Here is a 23,166-nt window from a genome sequence, read left to right as displayed (position 1 = left end):
TATTTATATATATATATATTTTTTTTTGTGTATTTCGGAGAACAAACCTGCTCCAACAGAATAGTAAGAAGAGCATCGGCGGCGTCTCTTACGCGCATAGAAGCGGGTTTTAACTCTTTTTCGTCTTTCATTTTGATGGGTTCTCCTGGCTTTCCGACGCTCTTAGTGCCGGACACTCCGAGCTCGACGACTTCTAATACTGTAGTCAAGCAGTCTTTATCCTTCAATAAAAAAAAAAGAAATCAATGCATATATAGAATTTCAATTAAAATTATACAATTTTGTAAATCAACTTTAAAAATTTATCAACTTGTAACAATTGCGGATGAGCGGTCAGCCAAGTTGTCAGGCAACTGAATGCCGCAACAATAGACGAATGAAGGTCCTTGGAGTGCGCCGGAGGTGGTCGCCAACATTGATACGAAATGTAATCGCATAACCATTTTACTGCTCTCTTGCATTCTAGAGCATCTGTAACATACGTAACATTATTGAGCGCTTGTTCCACGAACGTTCAACGTTAAAACTGACAATTTCTGTCTGACAGCAATATCGAACCTGTAAGTCTCCTTGCTGCATGCAGAATACAGCAGAAATTTTGAAATAAAAATGCAGATAAGTATATATTTCTTACACATTATATATATATATATATATATATAGAGCAAAATTTAAATCTTAATACGTTGAAGTTATATTGATGTTACTACCTGTTTCGCGAATGCGTGTACGTGCTAATCCCGACAGCATCTCGAGTGCTGCTAGAGAAATATTCAAGTCGGTCTTCCACGATGAAATCAAACGGTGACATACCAGGTATGTTGCTCGCACAAAAAGAGCGTGGGCAGAATCTACAAAAATGTTCTCTCATTTAATCCTTGATCTATAAGAAATAATATTATTAACCTGTGTTTTATATAAATAAATACATAAAATTGATATATAACAAATGCTAAGTGCGTATATACATGTGTGTGTGTGTGTGTGTGTGTGTGTGTGTGTGTGTGTGTGTGTGTGTGTGCGCGCGCGCGCGTGTGTGTGTGTGTGTGTGTGTGTGTGTACAAATAAAAAGAGAAGGAGAAAGGAAAAAGGAAGAGAGAACAAGTAATTTTTTCTTGTAAACGTAACGATAAAAACATAATAAATGATAAGCATAAGAAATGAAATTCGCATTCTACGAATGTTTTCAAATGTGATTTTTATGAAAATGTATGTAGCAAGATAAAACAGTAAATGTGTATTTACCGAACGCAATGCATTCCTCTTGAAGAGTTGCAATGTCAGAGGCATCACCAATTGATCGCTGATCACTGGATATACTTATTTGACTGGCCGAATCGCTGGTGACTATATTAAGCGATGATAAGACAGTACAATGGCGAAACGCACAACAGAACACAACTCGTAATAACAATAAAAAAAATTAACATTTCATATATAAGCACGTATAAAGCTGATATGATGAGAGGTGATATTAAGCATTGTGAAAGACGCAAACATTTGCGTCTTTATACTAACTCCCATTCATAAAGTTATCAATAAATATTAATAAAAAGTCGCTGTATTAAATGAAGTAGCAATATACTAAGACATTACTGTTTTATTGGCATCACAGAAAAACCAATCATGATCATAGGCTTATGAAGAGAAGTTTGACTTCATCTTGTGAAATGAGCGAGATTAATTATTAAATTTATTTATTATTTTACATTGCAAAGCATTCTTTACTATATTATTTTTTTATAAAATGGCAATAAAACAATGTTTTATACTATTTCGTCACGTAATATAAAAAATAATGCCTATGATCATAAGATCATTTATAAAATTTGGACACAAACAGGAATTATTACTAAGTAACTCAGAACAGTGCATCTAACCGAATGCAAGCTGATATTGTTTATTAGTATCGATGACAAACCTGAAGATAACAAATTAGTTGTCGAATCACTCGCTACGGTATCGGGTTGTGTGACTTGCTCTACTTCTTCCGCTGCTGCAGAATCTTGTACACTCAGTAATAAAGCTCCTGAAAACAATTATTTTTACATAACAAATTATTCTTACATTTATTTCCATCTATGTAAAACTATATGTTGCCTATTCATAAATTCAATTTTCTATTTTTCAATAGAATGTTAATTTTGTTGAGAACTTTTAAGAAAATTTTATTTAACAGAAAATTAACTTTCTCAAAAAAATGAAAATTTCGATCAAAAATAATATTGAGAATTCAATAATAAATACATATAAGCAAAAGTTAAATCATCAGCAATCGATAGTAATCTTTCAATTTTATTAACTTACCCAACAGCATGTGCGTATTTTGAGGATCAGTCTCCACTTGTAAAGCGTTTATGAGTAAATTCATGAGTCTTGATTTTAACTGTACAAATGTTACGGGACTTTTCTCGGAGAAAAAGCACTTTGTGCCTGGAATTACTGGAAGCTCTTTAATAGCGAGATTCTGTAATTCATATATCTTTCTTCAATGATTACCGTTCATACCGCGTATTGAATTACAACGACTGATTTATTAAATATTAATGAATTTTGCCAAAGCAGAATTCAGGAGAGAGATTATTACATTTTCATACATATGTTTTCACCTGAAAATGCAAAGGCAGCGTTAACATCGATATTAGCAAATGTATCGAGGCCCTTCTCAAGTCCGGCTTTGATACTACATTAGATTTCAGCTTCAAATCTTTCTCTGGTAGAACCACCTCCAGAGCGGATAACACGGCTGGCACCAAGACTTGTATACCGTTCAAATCGAGGCGAAACAGATCAGCCGAATTCAACAGAATACTCGCCAATGTTTCACCACATTCACGAGACTGAAAATAAATTAATTGCATGTTATACTTATCTCTTTCTAGGTCTATCAAGAAATATGAATTACAATCGATACCTCGTCGACTTTAAGGCCGTGATACATCGCCTGATAAAATCTAGCTAGATATACGGGTAAGATTTCTTCGCCTGTTTTCTTGGCGCAAAAAATTCGGCACAGGGCGCCCAATGCCTCCGCTCTACCTGACTCATAACGATCTATACAGAGCGTCGACGGTACATCGCTCACGGTTTCCTGCAATGAGCTTGGCCCATCTACGAGTACCGAAGACGGACGTTTGGAAGCACCCGATGGTTCTGCATATGAAATGATTATGGTATATAAAATATAATTACATGTGAAATATTCTTTTATTTCACGCACACACAAGTAACACTTACGTGGTAAATTCTGCGACCAACCCTCGGTACCAATAAACGCAGCTTCGAACAACCATTCTCCGAAGAGATGCAGTATACTGTTACATTTGGGTCGTCCTGGAGCTAAAGGAGGTCTAATATCCTGGCCTAGCGAAGTCATGGCTGCAAATCACACAATCATATGATTAAACGGATATATCTTTGTTATATAATTATGAACTTATAGAAAAGATATTACATGCTGTACTTGAAGCGGATGATGGTCCGGAATTGGATATTAATATTGGTGGTGAACTAGACACACGGCTTGTCGTCAATCCAATTAACGACGCTTTTGGAATTCCTATCAAATGTTTATAAGTTTCTACAAGATGTTTTATAATAGCAACAAGTGAATTATCTAAGTTCAAGTTCTAATAAGTAACAACTTTTGTATGCTTATAATCAAAGCAAAATTTAATAATATAGAATAAAGTATAGCATATAGTATAAAAGAAAACTATGATACAAAATGAGAGTGTTATACAGTATCTGTGATTTCAGATCTTAGCAGAAAGGAATTAACTAATTGAGTATAATATCATATTGGCAAGAAAGAAAGTATTGCACTAAGATACCCTTAGTAACTGCAGAAGGAGTGACACTGAAACTTTTGGCAAGTCTGCGTTGAGTTGGGGGTGTGGGGGAAGGCTGAGGCTGATCCCTACTGCTCGACCTATCCCATCCAACACCCCCGCTGCTGATGCCGCTATTTCCTGTAACGTTGGATACGCAACATTCTTCCCAACAGCATGCCTGTGAAACTCCTAAAACATTTGCGACAATGTGCAACCGCCACCATTGCAAATATACAGGTGAACAAGCTGACAGATGTGCGAGTGTCATAGATAGAAACAAATTTCAGAAAATATACATTTGACATCTTCTTGCTCCTGAGATAATTTACAAGACTTTTCGAGATAGATCACGAATTAAACGTTCAATTAACATTAAAAGTAACCGAGCGGTCATTATTGATCGTTTTGATTTTTTAAATTAATATATTTCTTGTGTAAAATATAGGGTTCTGAAACTTTTGAATAATTATATCTTTTGTATTAATAATATATATGATTTTTTATTTTCATAATAATTTATTCGCTTGGTACTTTTCGCTTGGTAGTGTTAAAATGACAGCCTTGACTTACCGAGGAAAGCGTCGACCTGACCCGCTATGCCTTTTATCGCTTTCAGAAATATTTGCGGCAAGCTTTGCAAACATGGGTGCTGGCATGGATCTATGACATTAGGACTGGCGATAGCATATTGCAGAAAGGCTTGCGTCTGCGAGACAACAGCAGGTCTACACAAATCTACGGGATCACCGATAGTACGCAATAATCTGTACCATGCTTGTGCCACTGCTTCATCCGACATAGTGGGTTGTACTAACTGCGTGTCTTCCTCGCCTATTAACAAAGTTTATCATAATACCACAAACAATGTGCAAACTTTGTTAATGAGTATATTAAAGACACATACTTATTTTCAATTCGGGAAACATTGGTCCGTACATAATATGTAGCAGCCTCGCTGTAAGAGCGAGACAAACGCGGTTCCACTGCTCTACTAAAGCCAATCTGTGACGCCATCGCAGGCAAGATTCTCGTAATGTTCGCCATAACGGAGGTGAAGGAAAACTGCGTTCACAAGAGACCAGCCAGACCTGAAAAAAATTTGTTTTATATAAATTTATATAGTTGATTATAAGTTTAAGAATGTATCAGGTATACAGTTTCTGAAATAGTGAATTTCCAATTTCAGTTACTTTTTGTAGAAACTATACATCCTTAATTAATTAGAATATTTCCATACCTCTAACAATACACCGAGCACTCTCTCACATAACTGCTCTCCCGCATCTTCCCTAGTTGCTGGTGGTGCTAATAGTGCATCGTTAATACCGATGAGAAATAATAGTAAGCTTTCCCATGTTTCTCTCTCCAGTGTTGCAGGACCTCTCGCAATTTGCTGCAAAGTTCTAAGTACTCGATGACACAGAACAGCTTGCCGATTTATAGTGTCTGTACCTAGAAACATTCATCGAAAGTGATGTATTACAGATATTGATATAAGTATTCATTTTGCAAATTGATATAAATGTCTTCAGAAAAAAGTATATAGTCTTCAGAAATATGTATATCGTGTATTACCTAGATCCTGATATAGAAAAGGCCAGACTTTGGGAAAGAAAATGAGCCTTTGATCAAAAGAATAAGTAAATTTGCCATATAAAAAAAACCAAATCTTGTCTTACCTTCCCCTTTCCTTGGAACAAACAGATTGTGAAAATGACTTATGATCTTTCTGGCATAGAAGTTTGGGTCATCTACAATTGGTCTGGGCACAGAGATCTTTGGTGTTGAATATAGAGCAGACAGCCACTCGCAATATATGTTCACACAATCTCTGACAGTGTCGTGCTCAGCCAGCGGCAACGACAAACCAAAACATATCACCTCCATGCACCATTGCACCTCCCTGTCGGTGGAGAGAGGACTAGGTTCTCCTGCCTGGGTGATGCCCAGGTTTGCAGCGAGTTGGCGAACTATGGATAGTGCGACCTCCTTGCCTGCACCAGGGGGAAATTTCTCCAGTACGCTTTGGCTTTCCTCCGAGCCTTGTTGGATCAGAGTGCTCAATGAGGCCCATTCTGAATACATCCCTCCTTGGGAATCCTAAAAATACAGAAACATTGAGCTTCTTCCAATCAATGAAAAATTAAAGATACTAAATATAAGATAATTAAGATTGAACATGATAAATAATGTAAATAGATGAAAGTAGGTGTAATTAAATGAAGAAATGCAGAAATCTGTCGAATATAATCACCTTGAGATTAACTCTGTTAAATACGCCTAAATTCATAGATTATTACACGCCTATACGCCCTATATTTAAGAAGCAGTTTAGACGAAGATGAACACTGGAGTTAACTGAGTAGTTAATAACGTTTATGACACAAGAGAAACTTCATTTCACGTGATTCATCTCTCAGCTAACATCCGTTGTCGGGTCGTTGATTGATCTCTTTGACATCCCGCACGTTTGACAGCTGACTTTAACAGTGGCTTCGACAGTTATCAACTCACAGATATAATAGACGTATGTGATAAACACACATTAATCCGCTGGATCATAAAGTAACAATCTAATTTATCGACCCAATATATTTAAATGGGATCGATAAATCAGACTGCTACTATGATCCATTAATGATTAATGTACTGCATTATCTACTACTAATAAAACGAATAAAATATCATATGTCGATATCAAATCTTGTAGAATAATGTCCACATTTTTTTGGTTCTTTTCCATATTATGTAGATCAGACAAGGACAGAGAGTACTATTTCATTTGTGCGTTTTTGTCGTACGACAAATTTTTCAAGCTTGTTGATAGCTATAGAATAGAGAGAGGACCTTTCTGTCACATATTTGTCGAACGACAAAAACGCACAAATGAAATATCATCCGACAATCATATTTATCCCAGTTCGTCCTTGTTTAATCCATAATAGTATGAAAAAAAACCATCAAAAACCTTACCTTATGAGGATTGGTACACGAAAAAAGCCGGAATGTTCACTCACTTTCAAGTTTCTCTTTAGAAATATAATAAGGTGAGTTTTTTAATTCATCAATTGATCAATCACGTGAAATGCAAACGCAATCAACATCAAAGTTTTTTTATTCATCGATTAAATACATCAATGTGTTTTTATTTACAGCGCTGAAATCATCGTATATCTAAAGATCCTGTAATCAGAGTCTGACCAACTGAAATGGTTTTTTCATCGAAATTGTGCGAGAGAAAAATATCGTGTTATCTCATTTCATTTTACGTTGCAGTGACGCTGCAAGTTGCAGCGTCTATAGAGACAATCTATAAAGCTTTGTGTCCACGATGCTAAAAATCGAGACCTCGGATAAAAAAGAATTGATCAATCACTATAGTAATGTGATCAAATTGTTCAAATGTGATTTTTAATTCTTTCTCTGCCCAAGATCTTGGACTGATTTTCTAGTATCGTGGACATTGTGGGTTTTAGCTTTATAGTTTTTGATAAATATTCATTTTGGCACATTTAAGCAACTGACGATTAAAATTTAAAAAACGTAAAAATTTAATAGTGTCTAATCATAAATATTACATAACAGCAAGTCCATAGCTATGCATCATGCATTTAAAGTTAAAGCATAATATATTTTTATTATATTATATTAGCATTTAAATGGAATGAATAAAAAATGTCGAACCAATCACAAATCGGGAAAAAGGTGGCCAGACTCTGGACAGACTGATTGGACAGTTTCTACTATTGGCTATTTCGACTGTCATTTAGAAATCTGTTTTTTGTGGCTAAATTTCTGATAAGTATATGTTTGATATTCGAAGTCGAAAGCGAGAAAGATTAGGTCTTTTACGTTGCTTGCATTTTTGCACTTGGCATCTTTGCTTTCACTCTTTTCAATGTATATCTATCTCATTTTAAGTACAAAATACGAGAGTAGATCAAATATAAGGCCTATTCTTTTTGGCTGAACTTTTGCACCAATTCATCTTTCTTCTTTTTCTTTCCAGGAAAAAAAAAAGAAGAAAGATGAACTGAATGCAAAAGTTCAGCCAAAAAGAACAGACTTAATAACGAGAATTTTTTTACTACATATTTATTGAAGAAAAATAAAAAAAAAAATAAAAATATAAAGAAAAATTATTTCTCTGCATACAGTTTCCTGCTACTTTAATATATTTTTCCAGCGAACAGGCAGTTTCGCATTTCGTTTCGGATTTCGTTTTCATAAAAAGTAGTAAGTTGTGTCTGCAGCTAATTGCACGAATTTTTTTACACTGGCATCATCCACGAATTATATTGTTCTTCCAATTCTTCTTCCAGTGATCCAAACAAATGATAATCGTATGGAAAGATTTGTCTCAATGCAATTATCAATTGTTTGGCCCGCTAAAATTTAAAAATTGGGAGGATTCGAAAACAGAATCGCCAAATTGCCTATCCGCTGGCAAAAATATATTAATGTAGCAGGGAACCAAGTAAAAAAATAATTTGTTTCCTTTATATTTTTATTCTCGTTCAATAAAAAAAAAAAATTCTCGTTTATATTTGATTTACCCTCGTATTTGGAGAACTCATATAACGCGAACAGGAAGTCGATTGTGTACTTCAAATGAAGTGAAAATGACAAAAGTGAGTAAATTCACTAGAATATTCATAATTTAATTGGTCAATACCTAGTAACCTTTGCTCTTTTTTGTAATTTTGCATTTTTGTAATTTTCCTCCTTTCTATAATTCACCTCCTTTCAAAATCCACAATCGAATCCCAGGGTATCAATCATGAAACTTTTTTCCTAGAATAAAAAATGAAAAGTGAAAAATTTCTCCATTAACTTCAATGGTTAAAATTTTTACTTTTCATTTTCAATCCTAGGGATAAAGTTTTTATGGGGATTATGTATCTCGAAACGAGGTGAAAATTAAAAGTGAGCGAATTTACTAGAATATTGATAATTTCATTAGTCAACATCTAGTAAATTTGCTCACTTTTATAATTTTCACCTTGAAGATACAGAATCGACCCCATGATTGATACCCAGACCTATTATTAATCTAGTGACTTTAGAATAGTCATATGCGTACTCTATCTACTGGTAGAAATGGCAAATATCGTGTGGAGTGTCGACACTTCATTTTCCCTCTCCCCTCTGCGTAATATACATATATATGTATACACCTCTATATACGTGTATCTAAATCCCGAAACGAAAAAAAATCGGCAGATGGCTCAAGATCTATGTTGATGATTAATAATCCCCACGAGTCTCAGAAATTAATGGTAGCCGAGTGGTGGACAAAGAGCGAAGAAACAACGAACGGTGGAGTTTAGCGACGACGAGTAGCGACGAAGAAAGCGGTAGAAGCATTAGCAGTAAGTTCCGAGGTGCCAAGAAATAGTGGAGTATCGCGGTCGCGCGGCACAGCGCCCGACCGGGATCGTTCCGATCGCTAATCGAATTTATCATCTCGGCGTCGCGCGCGAACCGAACAAACAAGCGAGCGAGCGAGAGAGAGTGAGCGAGCGAGCGAACAAACGTGCAAAGTATAGAGAGGAAGAGCGAATGAGAGAGGCTGCCCGTCTCCGTCTCGTGCGCGTCAGAGTAGCTCATAATATGGCGTTTGTTTCGGTGCACGTTATCGCATCGCCGCGAGACACCGCCATCCGCCGCAGCTGAATCGGTCCGAATTTCGGCTGCCCGCTAACGTCGATACGACACGCACTTGGTGGACAGGAAACGGTGGACGGTCGCGCTTCGGATGCTCCGGAGGCCGCGGCATCCACGTCGTGAGCGCGCGCGGCGCGCAGCCGCTCGTCACCGACGGGCACGAGGATAGATTGCGTCATTATCGTCTGTATCATCCTGCGATGCCGAAGAGGATCCACGAGACGCGCGCACAATGACGTCCCGCAGTTACACCAAGTCTTACAGCCGCAAGGTCAGCAGTGTAACACCCGGCAGCATTCAATTCGACAAGCTCTTCCGCGAGAACAGCAATCGCCCGTCCGCAGCCAAGTCCGCGGGCACCGTCGGCAAATGGGGCATAACATCTTTTACTTCTATCAGGAGCACGAATATCAATGGTAAAAAAAAAAAAACTTTATCGCTCTATGTTTACATTAGATGTACGTGGTGATTGCTGCTACAACAGCACTTTTGAAAGTTACTTTTTACACAGCGATGGATGGCTGTTATGATGAAGAAAAACGTATTTTGTAAACAATAAATTGTGGCCAACTTTATACATTGAAATATATATGCTTGTTTCTAATGTAATTTAATTTTAATTTCTTGGTTGGACTAACTTGACCTCTTTCTGATTCTGAGAATTATATCTGTTTCTATGACAATGTAGTTTAATTCTAGCTTGATTTATAACTGATTTTTTATCTTTTTCTAATTCTAAGAATTAAACAAGGATTAAGAGTAATTGAACTGAAATTAAAGTTAATCTATATGTTGAAATATGCATTAAACATTAAAATTTGCTGTGTTTATGATGGAAAGAGAGGAATACATTTATAAACTTTTTAATTATATACATTTTTTTGTATCTTAAAACAATGATGGTATTGAGATCAAATTTTTTTCTCATAATGTATAGAGAAAAGTTATAAAAGAAAGTTTCATATACAAATCTTTATCGTCGTTATGGCCGATATTCCTTTCTTGGATATGTATTTAGCAAGAATATTTATCGAGTGAAAATTAAAATATATCCACTAATGCATAATGTTGATAAACATAATAACATCATTTCTACCAATATAAATTAATTTTAATCTTAATTTAACTTCCTTTTTAGTTTTTCTAATTCTAAGGATTAGAAAAAGATAAAAATAAATTAAATTGAGATTAAAGTTAATATTGATAAAAATAACATAAGTAAAAATAAACAACAGAAATTGTTTTTCTTACAGTTATAAATTTTAAAGAATCACTTTTTAACGCTGAGAGTAACGACTGTAATCTATTCTTGTAAAGTAAAAGTGATTTAAATTGACAAGATTTATTTTTAGAGACTGATATAATCAACTGATTTTACCTCAATGATATAATGTCAATATTTAACTGCAATGATATCATATGATTCTGTTCAATAGAATTTAACATTTGAAAATTTAATAGAAATTTATTACATAAACACAATATTACATAAACTATGAAATTATTCTGTACTTTATACAGTATTTATAAATATTTTATTTTGTTGTGTTATATATAAATGAATAGATAATTATATATAAAATACTTTTCTATTAATTGAAACGTTTCTTTATCTAGAAGCATTATCAATCTCAAGAATACTGATTAATCTCAAGATATCTGATGTATTTAAAATACTATTTAAATTATTTAACAACCTATCTCCAGTTGTCATCGACGTGTAATATATTTCCGACGTGTAAAAAATGTCATGTTCAGAATTATTCCATTTTCAGGGAGGAGAGATGATATACATAATACTTTTGGCGCAAAGAGAATGAAACTCGATTATGGGAATCAGAATCGCGTGAATCCTGGAAAAGATCCATTTTCTTTCGAAACTGACCCGGACAATAAATCGGAGTCCGCGGTTGTCAAGCCGAAGAAATTCTTCAAGAGCCGAAATGTCCCGCCTGTGATCGAAGAATCTCGCCAGGATGTGGCAATCTACAGACAAGTACCTGATTCGCAATATGGGAGGGCTCGTGCCCCGAAACAACCTTCACAGCAGCAGCAGCAGCAGCAGCAACAACAACAACAACAACAACAACAACAGCAGCAGCAGCAGCAGCAGCAGCAGCAGCAGCAGCAGCAACAGCAGGCCGTAACAAAAGTGTCACATGCTTCAATTAAGAAAGTAGTAGAAAGTTTAGATAGCACCGGTACGCCCGACACTTCCAATCGGGAGGAGAGCAAACCACCGATCGTACTGAGAATATGCAAAGGTACGGCGCGATTGGTTTGCGGGGACGTGCATCAGGACACTCAGGATCTCGAACCTGATACCTATAGGATTTCTACTCCCCTCGCTAGTCCCTCGAAGGTGGATATTGAACGTAAGACCTTCAATACGGAATCGTCGCTCAAGTCCGATCATAGATCCTTACGTGCGCATCAACCTGTTGTCTCCACTGTATCGATCCCATTGGATAATTCGGATATGCGACGGACAACACGTAGTCGCGCTAAGAATTTGCACTTGGATTCAACGGCGATGACTTCCGTTGTGACGCCGTCGACGACGCCGATTACTTCCAACTCCCATGGTTCCGGCCTCTCCTTGACGCTGAGAAAATCAGTGACGGATTCCAATAATACACTTATCTCCCATTACGACATCGTTAAGACTGACTGCAGCTCAACGTATTCCTCGAAACCAACTATCGAGCCGTTGATCGGACGCGATCAGCCACTGCCAACTACAACTCAAGAGCTGATCGATATATTATCAAGTGATTCCGACACGAGACCACAACCACCACCACCACCATCACCATCACCACCATCACCATCACTCTCACCACCATCATCACCATTATCACCAGTAGCACCACCGACATTAGCCACCGGTACTGATGACAATGATAATGACAATGACAATACGGAGAATACAGAAGACACAACATCAGAAAGTATCGTAAATCAAATTGAACAACATTGCTCTATAGACATCCCTGTCAATGAAGCTGTGACCGAACCCGTCACGATCACGCAACAATTCGAGCCTGAACCAGAAGCAGAACTTGATCCTGAATTGGAGCCAGAACTACTAACCCGTGGAACAACTGATACCATCGCCACCGTCGAGATCGCAGCCAAGACCTTGGTGGATCAAGATTGGTTTTCAAGCAGTGACAGTGAAGGTGCTAGTGGAAACGCCGAGAGTGAAATACCACTGCACGTGACGAGCACGGTTTCGGAATTGCAGACTTCGGACCCACCATCGACTAGTATTTCGTCGACCAAGCCCGCTGCTAAGAAAGGCAGTATCTTTAAGAGCCGTTCGACGGGCGCGACGAATGGGAACAAGAGGCGAGCGTTGTACAAACACAAATGGTGCGACAGTGATAAGGAATCCACTGCTACGGATACACCTAACACTGGCAACAGCACGCCGACCACTGCGTCCGGTTCCAGCAGTGCTGGACCAGTGGCATACGAGGAAGAGTTTGAACCTTCGCAGTTGACAAGGGTTGTGACTTATCCTACGACCGATGTGGATTTCGAGGACGAAGCTGATGCGGTCACGAGCATTCGCTGTGGCAAAAAAGTTAAAGGAGTGAGTATACTATAGACAATATAATTATTATATTGTGGAATTTTGATTGTTTCCTTGGAAGATATATTATAGTACATAATTTTTGTTGATAAAAGACTTCTATGAATTTTTTGTATTATGAATTTATAAGTAGAATTATTCTCATTTCCAGTTATGTAAAACAGCAAATTATAAATATGAAAATGAGTTGTAATACATACGATTTATTTTGATTCAACGTATATTTATTTGCCTTTATTTTGCCTTGCAGTTTTATACTGTAGTAAAGAATGTAAAGAAAGCCCATCAGATACAAGAAAGTGGAGAATTCCAGGAGTTTAATGACGATGTGGAATATATCTTGGATACTTTGAGAGAAAATAATCCAAATGCTACTCGTTGCCTTTCAGCCATACGATTAGCAAGCAAGTGTATGGCTCCTGCATTTCGTATGCACGTGCGTGCTCATGGAACTGTTGCCAAGTTTTTTAAAGCTCTTCATGATGCAACTAAAGATCAGGTATAAATTCTCGCATATGATAAAGTTTTATTCATTTCTATATATTCATACCATATAATATTACATATTACATTAAGTGCTTTCCTTATTAAACTTTATATATATATATATATATATATATAAAATAATTGTATGCTGATACTATTATTATTATTATTATTTGTAGAGTCTTGGTCTATGCACAGCTACAGTAATGTTTGTATTAAGTCAAGATCGTCTTGCTATGGATCTTGATCGCGATTGTTTGGAATTAATGTTAAGTCTGTTAGAATCTGATGCCAGCCATAAAGATGCTCTTGATGATTGTGGTCTCAGTCATGCTGAATTATTGAAAAATAAAGAAAAAGTACGTCAGTTATGTGCTGATATACAAGCTCAAGGACATGCTAAGCATCTAAATTTAGATAATATCACCGTAAGTAATTTTTGATACTCATTCTTTGCATTTATATTTATTTCTGTACACATGTACGCGTTTATATTTATATAGATTTATTTCTATTGTCGAATAATTCAAAAATATGCTGCTTTTAACAGGTTGGTCAGCTCGCTATGGAGACACTTTTGAGTCTTACGTCAAAACGCGCTGGAGAATGGTTCAAAGAAGAATTACGAGGATTAGGTGGCTTGGAACATATTGTAAAGACAATTCGAGAATGTCACCGTCATATTAACAGCCAAAATGTTTTAAGATCTGGCTGGACAGATCCTTTATTAGACAAATTACGTAAAGTTGACAGATGTTTACGCGTTTTAGAAAATGTAAGTGCTTTTTCCTTCTTCCTTCCCTCCTGTATCACGCGCCATATTACAAAGAAGAATGAATAATGAAGAGAGGCTAAACATTGCTTATTTTTTTAGGTAACACATATGAACGAAGAGAATCAGGCATATTTATTAAAATATGAAAATGGAGTATTAGTAAGCACGTTAGCTAGTTTATATCACTTATGTGGACAGGAGATTCCTGTTTATCCAACAACTGATCCAAGCGATAAAAGTTCCACTGGTGCTGTTGTAAGAGAATGTCTTTTTGCAATTATTAAAGTTCTCATCAATCTTACTCATCGGTTTAACAGACAATGTAAGATTTTCTTTTGATATTATTAGTGTAGTCAGTAATAATTATTTATTTTAAAATTATTTATGTATTTTTTTTACACAGCCTTCGGCAGCAGATCAGTTGGCGCACAAGTTGGCGTTTTGGATTGTAGTTTGTTTCTTTTATTACGCGTGCCTGAATCACTCCCAGAAGAAAAACGATTTGATATGATGATGTTGGCATTAATTCTGTTGATAAATTTAGTAGAGCAATGCGACGATAACAAGCAACTTCTTATTAACTCGAAGGCACCTCCATCATTAGAAGATATTTTCGATGGTAAATATACCTGATTTTTACACTTCTTTAATGTAGTAAATTGTGAGAATACAAGATTTATCTTTATTTTTATAATTGCGTACTTTCAGCGGAGGAAAGCGGCGTAGCGTCTCTGATTGATTTATTTTATAAGCAAGAGGAACTCGCGCGGGCCGAGGAACAGAAAACTGACGCGATTTTAGACGGAAAGAAAGATTCTGAGCAAACAGAAAGAGTATCGAGCACCTCTAAATCTCAGGAAGAATTTATCGAAGAGACCGTTACGAAATGTTTGTATAATGTTTACTTGTGTATGCATACATATATCCATCTTGATATCTAATTTTGCTCAAAGTTTATTAATAATAATGCATAGAATTTTGAACAAATCAATTTTTAATGACATTCTTTGAAGAAGTATATTCTTTCAAGAAACTGTCAAAAAAAATTACAGTATTGTTTACTATAATTTCTGTTTTAAAAAGTGAAATAGTTACTTATATTGAGATTAATGATTTAGAATCGACAGAAAATTAAAAATTTTTTTGAAGAAAAAAATCCAATTTGCTTATGTTTTTTAAAAATTAATTTATATATTTCATGAGAATGCCAGATTTTTTAAATTATAATATAACTGTAAGATTATTATTTTACAGTGTTACAGAAAGCTGGACGACATATGGAGCATACACTAATCGGAGCATATGTAGTATTGTTACTTGGATACTTAATAATGGATAACAAGGTAAAAAAAACTTTAAAAACACGATTATATAAGTAAAAAGTATTATTAATCTATCTGTTACATATCTAATAATTTACATCCAGGGACTAATTCTTTTTTTCTTATTAAATCTTTTTTCTATTGTATAGGAGTACGAGTCGCTAGTACGAAGTAGATTACCAGACAAGAACTTCGCCACTATGGTATCTGTACTTCAAAAATTCTTCAACTTCATGAATCTGACGGCATCGGTAAGCATTCGAGAAATATCCCATTTGGTTTGAAAAAAATATGTTTTAATGTTTATCACGCACATTTTTTTCAGAACGAAGTGAGTAGTTGCGGAATCGCCGCTACTGAGAAGGTAATCAAGTTCCTAAAGATGTCGGATGCTAGAATCGAAGAGGAGAAGAATGAGTTACCATTGCCAGCGTTAGAAGACACCAACACGATGCTTGACTTAACTTCATCTTGATCGATATGTTATGCACACATCTGACAGCATTTCTTTCATCTGGCGTACACAAAGAGCCAAAGTTGTATTTTTTGTCCAACAGAAACAAAATCTTTTTATTATAATATGAATGAACCTGTTTCATATTCGTATATTTTGATACATATTTATTCATTTACGTAATTTATTGTAGGTCTCATTATTATTATTAATTATGATATGATTCGACTTATTTCCTTATTTACGATTGTGGAAGCTCTAGCTTATATTCTAGTTTAAGTAAAATAAAATAGGATAACTTTGAATTTACGTACAGAAACACATCTTGTATAATTACAGGGCACTTATCGCAATTATATCGTTACTATTTACACGATATCACGATAATTATTCGATTTAACGAGCAGCCACCTTTTTTTAAAGAGAGACTGCCAAGAAGAATAATTGATGCGATAAGCTTCTTGCCAGCCTACCTGATTCACTTTCTGTATATGAGATCTTAAAATTGTACAATCGATTTTTAAAATAAAGTATCTAATGCGTTTTAAAACTTTTAAGTGATCGAGAGCATTGATCATTGTACATTGTAACCGGCTCGAAATTCAACAGCGTTTTTTTTCTTTCCTTTTTTTGTTTTTAATATGCATAAGGATTATTTTAATATTAAAATTATATTATAAGCCTTGTAAATGTAAATTTATAAATTATAACTGTATCTTATATCCGCATTTCGAATTATTGGATCCCACTAAATACAAGACATAAGACGGATTATATGATTGATATGGTGCAATGGTACGAGATATTCACGCGTTCTATATAATAAAATTAAAGGGAGCAGGAGACACGTAATACGTTGTTACATTTATAGTAAAATTATCGCTGATATGAAGAATCTATGTAGAATAAAATACTTTTTTTAAATATATGTTATTAAATATATGTATGATTACATTTATTCCGTTAAATCGATTTTCAAAAATTATAACGATATTCGCAAAATTGACAAAGTTACAAGACGTTGAAGTGCTCACCGTAGATAGAAAATAATTCAATAATTCCCAGCTGTTTTTTCCTGTCTAAGTATAAACAAGTATAAACAAGTCTAACTTTTTCCTGCGAGCAGGAGACAAGGTTATTTCCATTGAAAACAGACATACGAAGCAGATAAATGCTCATTAATTTTTTTTTTTGCTTTCGTAATTATGATAGATATAAAAATGTTTAAGAAAACCAAACAATTTTAATTAAATGCGTTTTTTTTAAATATTAATATTCATTTATACGAATTTAGCAAACATAAAAAGTGGGATTTTTTTTTGTTTATTTTTGGAGGTTCCTAAAAAATGTTTAATTTTAAAAAGTTTTATAGGTAGCAGTTTTATAGGTATCCTTGACAAAAATTTATTTAACAAAACTTTTCCAAATTTGAACTCGATTGGAATTTATAGTTCTCGAAATATAGTGTCTCTCACTCATCAATTTTGAAACGTCGTTTCGAAAAAAATCGTAAAATCAACTTTTTTCACATATTCGCTTTCAATAGAAAGCCCCCCTGCTCAAGAAAGGGCTATTGTTAGTACCTTCCAGCAAACGAGAATGGATTGAAATGGATTGTGAATACTGTTCAATTCAAAATTTTGAATAGGAAATGCAGTTTTCCAATTGAATGTAATTTAATCTAATTGAATCCAATTAAATATAAAAAAAAATATTCGTTATTTAAAATACGCATTCGGATAAAAAAAATTTCAATTCATTTTAATCCATTCTCGTTTGCTGGGCTGTTAGGCAAAAACCGTTGAGACGCCCAGAAGAAGATTTTATTGAATTATTTTCTATATACCTGCTTGTGCGTGAAGTCGTTTTAAGATAACTTTGTCTGTTTTGAGAATATAATTTAGAACTGAGTATTTTTAAAACTTTAAAAAAGTGCAAAAAAGAATCTATTTTTTCAACCCAATTCAAAATGAAAATTTCCTTAATAAATTTTTAATAAATTATATTTTAATAAATTATAATAAAATTTTAATGAAATAATACTAAAAATGGGTTAATTAATTGATTTCAATATGAAATTCAATAATACTTCATCAATATTCATTACAATTTTAATTAATATTTCATCATTAATATCATTATTCATTACAATTTAGGAAAAAGTTTTTATTATTCAAAAATGTTCAAAAATGTAGAATGTATCATTGATCAAGTCGCACATGCGCAAAGAGGAAAGAGTTCTACGTCGCTACCTCATATACCTTCTAAAGTTACTAGATCTATAAAGTAGCAAACTCACATTCATTTTCACGTAGCCATTTCGAATTTATGCATTTGTATCATGTGCTTTATTTGGAAAAATGAAGCCATCAAGTATGTAAATCAATGTTTTTTAGTTGTAATTAATTTATTTATGAACAAAAGAATATGTACAAAAGGATATATGCTCAATTTATATATTCTTTAGTTTAATACGGATTTATTTGTCGTAGAAGTTTTGTGCATAAAAGTGCACAAAGGATACGTGTACAGTTCAGAACTGGAATACGAAAGTACACATCACACATGTGATCAACGCATGAGTTTGAGCATTTTTATGTGGACCCTCGTGTATTTAAAATCGTGAACTATGTGCACTTCGGCCATTTTTACGCGACATTTCTGAAATCAATTGTGGTACTTTATGATCTAGTGACTTTAATATCTTCGGATAGGATTCGTGATCTCTCACATTGGGGAAGTTGGATACAATGTATAGTCAATGATCTCACTTTTAAGAAAAAAATTTTTAAGATGATGAAATTCGAATTCAGAAATAAAAGATATGGGTCAACGCGATGTTGCAACTTTGAAGCGTTTTTTAATTGATCAATTTGTAAAATTCTTTCTTCTAATTGATCCATCAAACGTTTCAAAGCATTTGTAGCGAGACTTTGACGCAGCCAAAATTGTCCACCATTATGCGAGATGTCGAATGTCGATAAATGATCATCGCGCTCGAAAGCCGGGAATAGCAAGCTAACCAATCACAGTGGAAGAGAGATCGACTATGATTGGTCAATTCTTCACGATCTTCTACTTTTATTTTGTAAACTCACTCTTAGTTTTTCGTCTGCGATTGTAGTATTTATAATTGTTGTTTTGTAATTGCGCCACGTGGTTGTGTTGTACACATTTTACGTGTATAACGTAATTATATCATTGAAACTTGTAAAAATGATGGCACTATGGAATCATGTTACTTTGGAGCGACCGCCGTATACAATGTGGCAAATCAAGACATCAGATGCTAAAAGGACTGGTATATTTTTTTATCTAGGTTATATTTTCAAATTAAAATGCGTCGAATTCGTGTGAATTCTGAATAATTATTTCTTTTTATTATTAGATATGGATATTTACATTTGAGTATTATATTTAAAAAAAAACAAATCAAGAAGGAAATATATGAGAGAGAGAAATTTATGAGAGAGAGAGAGAGAGAGAGAGAGAGAGAGAGAGAGAGAGAGAGAGAGAGCTAATATATTTGTTGCCTATCATAAAATTTCTAATACGGCTTGTAACAATAAAGTGATTACAAAAATATATATCTGTAGATAACTGTTTGTTTTCGTTTTTAGGTATTGATGTATCTCGATTTAAAAAGATATTAAGCACAGTGATCCATGATTTTGAATCGATGGATGATTTATATAGAAACGTTGCAGTTCTAAGCCGTTTAATTTATCGAATGAAAAATAAATTTCGAAATGACAAAGGCTTCATGTCCATGGTCAAATTGGACAAAGCTTTGGACAATTGTTACAGAATGTGTCTAAAGAATGATTATGTAACTTTGAAATCTCTCATTCAAATGAGAGATGGGATGTATAGTTTACCTAGTAGACAAAATCTAGAGTATGTACTTGCGAGAACGCAAGGCTTTGGAAAGCTCATGACCAGAATAGAAAGTATGTCATGGATTGCTTCGCATTATTTTATATCCAGAATTAAATTAGGTCATGTATGGAACGTTGCTTTAATAGCTTTGGCTACTGTATGTAGAATTTGGTAATGTTCCTATAAATTTCATCAAAGTTAACATTATTCTCTTTTACACAAACGAAGATATATATTTATATTATATTTGAATAGGTTTCATACGAGATATATACTCTCAAAATGTTGCTTCTGGTATGATGAGCTGTATCGATATGCACCACAGTTTCAATATGTAGGTGCAAAACCCTGGCTTCCAAATGATCAAAGCTTACCACATAACTTAAAATCGTGGCTGTGTGTGGACTGGGATTTGTCACAGTAAGTTTGAAATTACTTATATCTGAGACTAATAACTTACTCCTATGTCATTTCAAATTCTTTAGTTGAATGCTGGTAACATAGTCCTACATCATTTAAAATTTTTTAGCTGAATGTCAGTAGTTAGAAACTAGATTGGAGTGACGATCTCCATGCGAAAAACATATTTATGTAGTATGGGTGGAATCGATCTCGGTGAATCTTCAAATCATAAGTCAACCACTCAAGACTTTGAAGCCACTCGTGCTATTGATCCTTTCATGTTCATATTTTATATATATATATATATTATAATGATTAGAATTTTATTACTTGCATGTCTTTTCAAAGATTTACTAGTATTACTGCTACTCATAATGCTTATATATGTCACACGAGACGGTACTCAACATAACTCATTCTCATTTACTCAATGACAACTTGTATAATGACATACAACTAATCTGTAAAAATATTAAATTTTACATTGTAGTAAATTCATTATATTTGTTTTCAAAAAATATATTTAATTAGTTTAAGCAATTCTATCAATTTTAATATTGCCAATAATTTTTCATCCATATTTTTTCAGTATGTGTTTGTAATATTTAATTTTTTTTTTATTTTAAACAAGTGAGTTATAAGTATTATATCGAGAAGCAATATTTTTTATATTCACACACATTTAAATAGCAGATCCTTGCAGTATTGTATTCAGCTATAGATTTTAAAAAATTACATGGGCCGTACAATTAAATAGTCGACATTCACCGCGAATGTATTAATTATAATTAGCTTTATAAAACGAATGTTATATTTTACAGTAACTCTTTTACCGGGCAACATCTAATTAGACAAATTATGTCTCAAGAGTATAGTAATATTATTAACGAGAAAATTAATACCTTAATGCTGGATGAAGAGATTGATAATTCGGAGATTGATGACTCAGAGACAGATAACTCAAGGCTGACACAAAATATCGAAGTTACTTCAAATAATAATATAAAAAATAAATCTTTATCAAATAATGACACAGAAGATATTGGAGGTATGCACCGATTACAGCGATGTCATTTTTTTCTATTATATGTATCTATGTATACATACATGTATTTGTGTATGTATGTGTGTGCGTATACATATATATACGATGTATCTATGTATATACAGAATAAATTTTCTTTTATGGTTAATACATACTACTTATTTTTATTATATAGAAGTAATAGATCGGGAGACTTTTGTGAGTAGTAGCAGCAATCTTTCACCAAACGATGGATCCACAGCAATAAAACGTAAACATATGAATCTTGATCAAGGAAAAAGTTTTAAAAAATCAAAAATTCGAAGAAAATAGAAATAAAAAAAATTATAGAAAATGATATTAAGAAGAAAATCTATATAATAGATTCAATTATAGAATAATAGCTGCTTTATTATTTGCATAATGAAAATCAAGCTGTGCATAATTTTAATTGCAATAGAATAGTTAATAAAAAAGTAGATACATTAAAAATTTGATGTTGTCAATGAAAATGAAGTTATAAATAACTTGAATTTAACGTTTACTTATATTAAATTGTATGCAAATCTATATAAAATTTAATTAAAAATACTAAATTTCGTAAAATTTTATGAAAAGTACACAAAGATTTGCACACAATTAAATATCTGTAACTGAAAAGTATACTTGTGTATTTATACATGAAATTTAACATTCATTACATTTAAGACTACTATAATTTTTTCAGTTAAATCATTACTTTTCATTACTTTCATTACATAAACATTCATTACTTTTCAGTTATCTGACCACAAGGTTTCGTTACAAATTATAAATTCAAATTAAATTCAAGAAAATTGTAATAGTATAACAAAGCCAAAGTTGATATTATGTATTTATTAATATTGTGATATAAATCTAAGATATAAGCACAGCTTGACAAAAAAAAATGTACAAATTAAAAAATATATAATTTTATATTTTTGCAAAATAAAAATATTTTTTATTTTATATATGTATATTATTAATATCACTCGATTCCCCTTTCACAGACTTCTTTGTTGAAGTTAACTAATCGAGAATTGCTCATAAGTAATACCCTATATATAAAATCAGGTGCAAGAGATTTTTGTATTATACACAAAAAATCATATTCGAATATCTGCTGCTGGATAATATCTTTAATTTTAATTATTGGCATCAACAAGCGTGTTATCGAAGGGAAGAGAAGGGAGAAAAGTTGCGGGAAAAATATAGGCCACATTATGCGACTTTAATTGAACGATGCGCGTGGGTAGTAAATATAACATTGAGCACAGTAACTAGCTTTATATCGTGGGATTCTCCATAATTGTGTTGGATGTGTATAGCGCTGTAATTAAGCGTCGTAGTCAGGATAAAAATGAAGCGCATATCTCCGTGGTCTCATCCAAAATTTCAGGCCAAAGAAGTCGGAATGTCTCTTCCGCATATTGTTAAAGCAACAAGCGCGAAATTGCCGAGTGCCGCATATGTCGGCACACTCCCGTCCGCACTGATCGCAAGGAACGGTCTCACCGAAGCTCCACAATGCACACACTGCAAAAACAGATAAAATTATTGAAGAACTAAAGAATGCTAACAAAATTCATGATAAAAAAATGAAAATAATGAAATAAAAGATAAATAAAAAATAAAAAATGAAAGAATGATAAAGACATCCATTATGTAAGTCATACATATATCAATAAAGATAATTAACTTAATA

General features: G+C 33.7%; 4 protein-coding genes across 5 annotated transcripts in view; 2 read left to right on the top strand and 2 right to left on the bottom strand.

Annotated features, from left to right (window-relative positions):
• The window catches only part of LOC108687108 (ral GTPase-activating protein subunit beta), a 9,343-nt gene extending 3,034 nt beyond the window's left edge, over nt 1-6,309 (bottom strand). The window contains exons 1-16 of one of the 2 annotated variants that reach the window (XM_018192708.1): nt 6,088-6,309; nt 5,513-5,933; nt 5,071-5,285; nt 4,738-4,921; nt 4,404-4,664; nt 3,834-4,022; nt 3,455-3,559; nt 3,238-3,378; nt 2,915-3,153; nt 2,610-2,840; nt 2,308-2,467; nt 1,922-2,029; nt 1,246-1,347; nt 711-851; nt 311-471; nt 48-221 (exon numbers count right to left, since the gene is read on the bottom strand). In XM_018192708.1, coding sequence (XP_018048197.1) covers nt 48-221; nt 311-471; nt 711-851; nt 1,246-1,347; nt 1,922-2,029; nt 2,308-2,467; nt 2,610-2,840; nt 2,915-3,153; nt 3,238-3,378; nt 3,455-3,559; nt 3,834-4,022; nt 4,404-4,664; nt 4,738-4,921; nt 5,071-5,285; nt 5,513-5,933; nt 6,088-6,123 — 2,868 coding nt within the window. In that variant the 5' untranslated portion in view covers nt 6,124-6,309. The remainder of the gene's footprint in view (nt 1-47; nt 222-310; nt 472-710; nt 852-1,245; nt 1,348-1,921; nt 2,030-2,307; nt 2,468-2,609; nt 2,841-2,914; nt 3,154-3,237; nt 3,379-3,454; nt 3,560-3,833; nt 4,023-4,403; nt 4,665-4,737; nt 4,922-5,070; nt 5,286-5,512; nt 5,934-6,087) is intronic. The other variant, XM_018192709.1, reaches the window with a different exon arrangement.
• A 2,579-nt stretch (nt 6,310-8,888) lies between these two features.
• On the top strand, nt 8,889-16,767 carry LOC108687197 (protein wings apart-like). The gene is made up of 11 exons (XM_018192860.1): nt 8,889-9,916; nt 11,276-13,098; nt 13,349-13,597; nt 13,764-14,012; nt 14,135-14,359; nt 14,459-14,681; nt 14,763-14,978; nt 15,068-15,247; nt 15,614-15,702; nt 15,831-15,932; nt 16,007-16,767. The coding sequence occupies exons 1-11, from the start codon at nt 9,733-9,735 to the stop codon at nt 16,154-16,156; spliced, it is 3,690 nt and encodes a 1,229-aa protein (XP_018048349.1). The 5' UTR covers nt 8,889-9,732; the 3' UTR covers nt 16,157-16,767.
• A 2,517-nt stretch (nt 16,768-19,284) lies between these two features.
• Nucleotides 19,285-22,770, top strand: LOC108687096. The gene is made up of 6 exons (XM_018192698.1): nt 19,285-19,436; nt 19,756-20,185; nt 20,270-20,434; nt 21,238-21,464; nt 21,637-21,760; nt 22,536-22,770. The coding sequence occupies exons 1-6, from the start codon at nt 19,352-19,354 to the stop codon at nt 22,768-22,770; spliced, it is 1,266 nt and encodes a 421-aa protein (XP_018048187.1). The 5' UTR covers nt 19,285-19,351.
• Nucleotides 22,583-23,166, bottom strand: part of LOC108687171 — a 4,425-nt gene continuing 3,841 nt past the window's right edge. Inside the window, exon 3 of the mRNA XM_018192793.1 lies at nt 22,583-22,997. Coding sequence (XP_018048282.1) covers nt 22,798-22,997 — 200 coding nt within the window. The 3' untranslated portion in view covers nt 22,583-22,797. The remainder of the gene's footprint in view (nt 22,998-23,166) is intronic.

This window comes from Atta colombica, unplaced genomic scaffold (genome assembly GCF_001594045.1).
Source record: "Atta colombica isolate Treedump-2 unplaced genomic scaffold, Acol1.0 scaffold200, whole genome shotgun sequence".
Lineage (NCBI taxonomy): Eukaryota > Metazoa > Arthropoda > Insecta > Hymenoptera > Formicidae > Atta > Atta colombica.
This window is presented reverse-complemented; position numbering and strand designations above follow the sequence as displayed.

What these genes read in the sequence shown, in the direction of transcription:
- LOC108687096 (XM_018192698.1), top strand. Translation starts at nt 19,352, where the DNA reads ATGATGGCACTATGGAATCATGTTACTTTGGAGCGACCGCCGTATACA. An exon ending in GCTACTGTATGTAGAATTTG is followed by an intron (nt 20,186 to 20,269) that starts GTAATGTTCCTA and finishes ATATTTGAATAG; the next exon opens with GTTTCATACGAGATATATAC. An exon ending in GTGGACTGGGATTTGTCACA is followed by an intron (nt 20,435 to 21,237) that starts GTAAGTTTGAAA and finishes TATATTTTACAG; the next exon opens with TAACTCTTTTACCGGGCAAC.
- LOC108687197 (XM_018192860.1), top strand. Translation starts at nt 9,733, where the DNA reads ATGACGTCCCGCAGTTACACCAAGTCTTACAGCCGCAAGGTCAGCAGT. An exon ending in CAGGAGCACGAATATCAATG is followed by an intron (nt 9,917 to 11,275) that starts GTAAAAAAAAAA and finishes TTCCATTTTCAG; the next exon opens with GGAGGAGAGATGATATACAT. An exon ending in ATTAGAAGATATTTTCGATG is followed by an intron (nt 14,979 to 15,067) that starts GTAAATATACCT and finishes GCGTACTTTCAG; the next exon opens with CGGAGGAAAGCGGCGTAGCG.